General features: G+C 40.9%; 1 protein-coding gene across 1 annotated transcript in view; it reads right to left on the bottom strand.

Annotated features, from left to right (window-relative positions):
- Positions 1 to 2,013, bottom strand: part of ADCY8 (adenylate cyclase 8 (brain)) — a gene marked incomplete at its 5' end in the record, with an annotated part of 35,758 nt that extends 33,745 nt beyond the window's left edge. Inside the window, one exon of the mRNA XM_010144104.1 lies at positions 1,816 to 2,013. Coding sequence (XP_010142406.1) covers positions 1,816 to 2,013 — 198 coding nt within the window. The remainder of the gene's footprint in view (positions 1 to 1,815) is intronic.
- Positions 2,014 to 3,488: the final 1,475 nt, after the last annotated feature.

The raw sequence follows: 3,488 nt of genomic DNA, 5'->3' as shown, positions 1-3,488 counted from the left end.
TCCACATCATCCCTTTGCCTCCTGGTGCTCTCCCCATCCTTCTCCCAGCACACCTATGGGGCCTGGCCACTCTGAACACAGGCAAGGCGGTTGTCGACCAGTAAATATCCAACTGTTGGAGGTGGATGAACCAGAGCAAGGAAAAACCTGCTGATATTTTAAAAAATTTTACTCCTGTACAATGTTAAAAAGCAGCCCAGTTTAAAGAGGAAGAGGATTCAGTCCATTCTACGGGAAGGATTTTGTGTCTGTGCTGCCTGTGCTTCCTGGCTGGGACTAGCACCTGAGGAAATTCTGAATGAAAGCTCCGTTTTCTAAGCATTGCAGCACGGGCTTGCTTTCAAAATGTCACACCGAGAAAAAAACCTGCTCAAAATGTTGACTTTTAAATAGACTTTTTGTCATCAAGATACAATTCAAAACATTATTAATATTTAAAGTCTGACCTGTGTAACATGATGGATTAGAGCATGGGTCTTTTTTCTTTTTCTCCTCTTGCTTAAGTTGCATTTAAATGAAAATCTACCCTTTCTGCACAGATTTTCCTTGTGGCTGCTGATTGTGAAGTCTAAAATGACAAGAAATTTTATATTCTGAATATAGGATCTGATTCTGGGCGATGTCCCTTTCCTCCAGCCCAAGTTCAGGCCTCATTTTTAATCTTGGATTTCACTTCCTCCTGGTCTCCATCAGCTTTGCATAATGACTGCACTGAAAGAAGTATCTTCATACCTTCTGTTGTGACAGTAGTGACTAATTTGGCTTTGGGGATTCTTCCTCGTGTCTCGGCGTCATAACTATCCTCGTGGGGAAATTCAATCTTTTTTTTTTACATGAACCTTTCTTTTTCCTGCTGTAAGACTGCTTGAGAAAAAAGGGCTTCAATATACTTGGAGTAGAATTGTTCTTTTCCAGTGGTTTTCATTAAGCTCTTGCCGCTGATACCACCTGAGCACTGCTCTCCCATAAGGCAAGTTAAAAGGTCTGTTTTCTAGTGGAGGTTAAAGTGACGCTGAAGAAGTGGCCCTCCGTGCCTGCGGCTCCCCATGGCTTTCCTCTCCTCTCAGTCTAAGTGCCCGCTCTCTCGCAGACCTGCTGTTGCTGCATTGTAACAGCACACAAGGCAATGAAATCATTCCACATCTGTGCAACTTTGCCCCACGTCATCGGATTGCAAGGAAAATTCTCCCATCGCCTTTTTTAACGTGTAACTTACTTACGGATGTAGGCCAAAACAGAAATCAGTGAGAACATACTGCTGTTGGCAACAGCAAAGACATGAGCAATAGTCACCTCTTAGAAGCAGATGTTAAAAAAGGATGTTTAAAGCAAAGAGTTGACAAATTAGTTTTGACTTGAAATAAACACAGCAGCTGCCTAGAGGACATCAGATGGATCCTATGACTAAATGGAAGAAACATATCTATATAAATATAGATATATTTTTAATACGTGTGTCAGTTTGTTAATATGCTCAATCCCCGTTTGTGCCAAAGCAACTTGTCATCTGATGGAAAAGTGCTTGGACCAGACAGAAAACAAAACCCGGCAAATGGCTGCTGTTTTCAGAAGTGGAGTTTGCTCTGTTGCAGGCATTTTCCAACAATGACATGTAATCAATGCAGCACTGAAACACCTCCATCGTGACACTGGCGATTATGACCTCTAGCTCGGTCCCAACTTCTGAAAACGGAAAAAAAAGAAAAACAAACCCAGAAAACAAACAACGCAACCTAGAACCTAAAGCTTCTCTACGTCAGTGGACATTTATTACAGTTTGAGTTGTGAATAATGCAGCTACTAAGACCCAGCTACCTTATGCTCCAGGCTGGAGTCTTTAAACATCAGTGAGAAAGGCTTGATATGCTCTCTTCTCAATTTATCGCCACTCCGTAAGTCGATGGTGTGCTCTATTCGCTTGTTAATTTCCTCAGGCCCAGACTGGACATGCAAAGCTTGTGCAAGATGGTTTGGAAGCAGATTTATTGAATTTCTTGTTAGGGCAGCCAGAGTCTAGGGGAAAGCACATGCAAACAGAATAAACCTGCTGGTCCCCTTGGGTTAAAAATGCAATGTTTTAGACCATGTTGCATTGCAAACCATTACAGCATTCCATGCAATTCATTCAATGAAATCTATAGAAGTGTAAACCAGTAAGTCTGTTCCACTAAACACATCCAGTACATTAAGGGGAGTATTTTAATGACTTCGTTTACACAGACTAGGAGGTTTGCTGCTGCACTGAACGCTAGGAGTGTATTCCCCTTTCCAGATTCTGTTAATTAATTATTAGAGCATGCATGAGGGGAGTACACACCAAAATCACAGCAGGGGGTCTAACCCGATGGTGTGTTTGGACAACTAAGAACAGAGTTACAGAAATCACAAAACAGAAGTAATGATGGTTTTCTTGATCTTAAAGTTACTGCATGTGTGTGGTTAAGGAACAGATCAGTTAGGCAGGAGTGAAGAAGGTGACATTTCTGAATACTTCAGCATGGGTTTTCAGATACTATGTCCTTCTTCACTACTGGTCTATTTCAGCCAGTCTAGAACACAGTCAGGCTATATGATTTAATCTAACTGTAATTCATATTATTATTTTATATTATCTCAGATACATTATTCATTTGGTATTTCATTGACTAACCAAACAAAAAATAAAAGACTTGCACAGCTTCGCAAAGAAAAGCTAGTAGAGATAGTATGAAGGGTGCTTCACCTTCAGCAAAGAGGTAGAGTTTGCTTTCATAACGAGAATAACTCAGTTCAGTTTCATGGTACCATTTCATGACACAAACCACAGTGAAGCAGCACTTTCCCTCTCGAATGGAAAAACAAATTCTACTACCTGTGATATTCCCGGGAGTTAAGAAATGTTAATGAATGGAAAGGATATAAACCTTCATACATCACAGCATAAGACATTTCACAACCAGTATGGACAAGAAACACACTACTGCTTGAGAAAAGTTATCCCATAGGTCCTTGTTGGAAAAACGTCCTACTGGGCATTGTTGGGAACAGGAGTTTGGGGTGCATTTATCACTAGATTTCTTTGGAAATTATACAGGAAGACGTCCCCTGTTCGTATATTGAAAAGATGGTCAGCAATTACATCCTAATAAATCTTGGATGGCACATTAGAACACAGGAAAGGTCTCAGGTACCACTCTCAAACCCCAATTGACAACTTTCTTTGCAGCCCTAAAATAAAGTCCAAGGACTTGGTGGTCACAGAGAGCATCTTTTTTTTCCTCATATTCCATCATTTGATGTGTAACGTAAGAGCCCAATGAATAGTCAGAAAAGGGTATCAGGACTGAAATCTTCTGACTATTGAAGTGAAAAGCGATCCTTCTGTTTGCTTTCTAGAGAAAAGACCAGCAAAGAAGTTTTGGCAAACAGGTGTACGTAAATATCCCCATTTTTCCTTCAGAAAATCAGTATCATTAACATTTAGGCGGCAGGGGGGTGGGGGTGGGGGC

The sequence above is a fragment of the Buceros rhinoceros genome, unplaced genomic scaffold (assembly GCF_000710305.1).
Source record: "Buceros rhinoceros silvestris isolate BGI_N320 unplaced genomic scaffold, ASM71030v1 scaffold15409, whole genome shotgun sequence".
In the NCBI taxonomy this organism is placed as follows: domain Eukaryota; kingdom Metazoa; phylum Chordata; class Aves; order Bucerotiformes; family Bucerotidae; genus Buceros; species Buceros rhinoceros.
The sequence above is the reverse complement of the archived record's forward strand: the minus strand, read 5'-3'. Positions and strand labels throughout refer to the sequence as shown.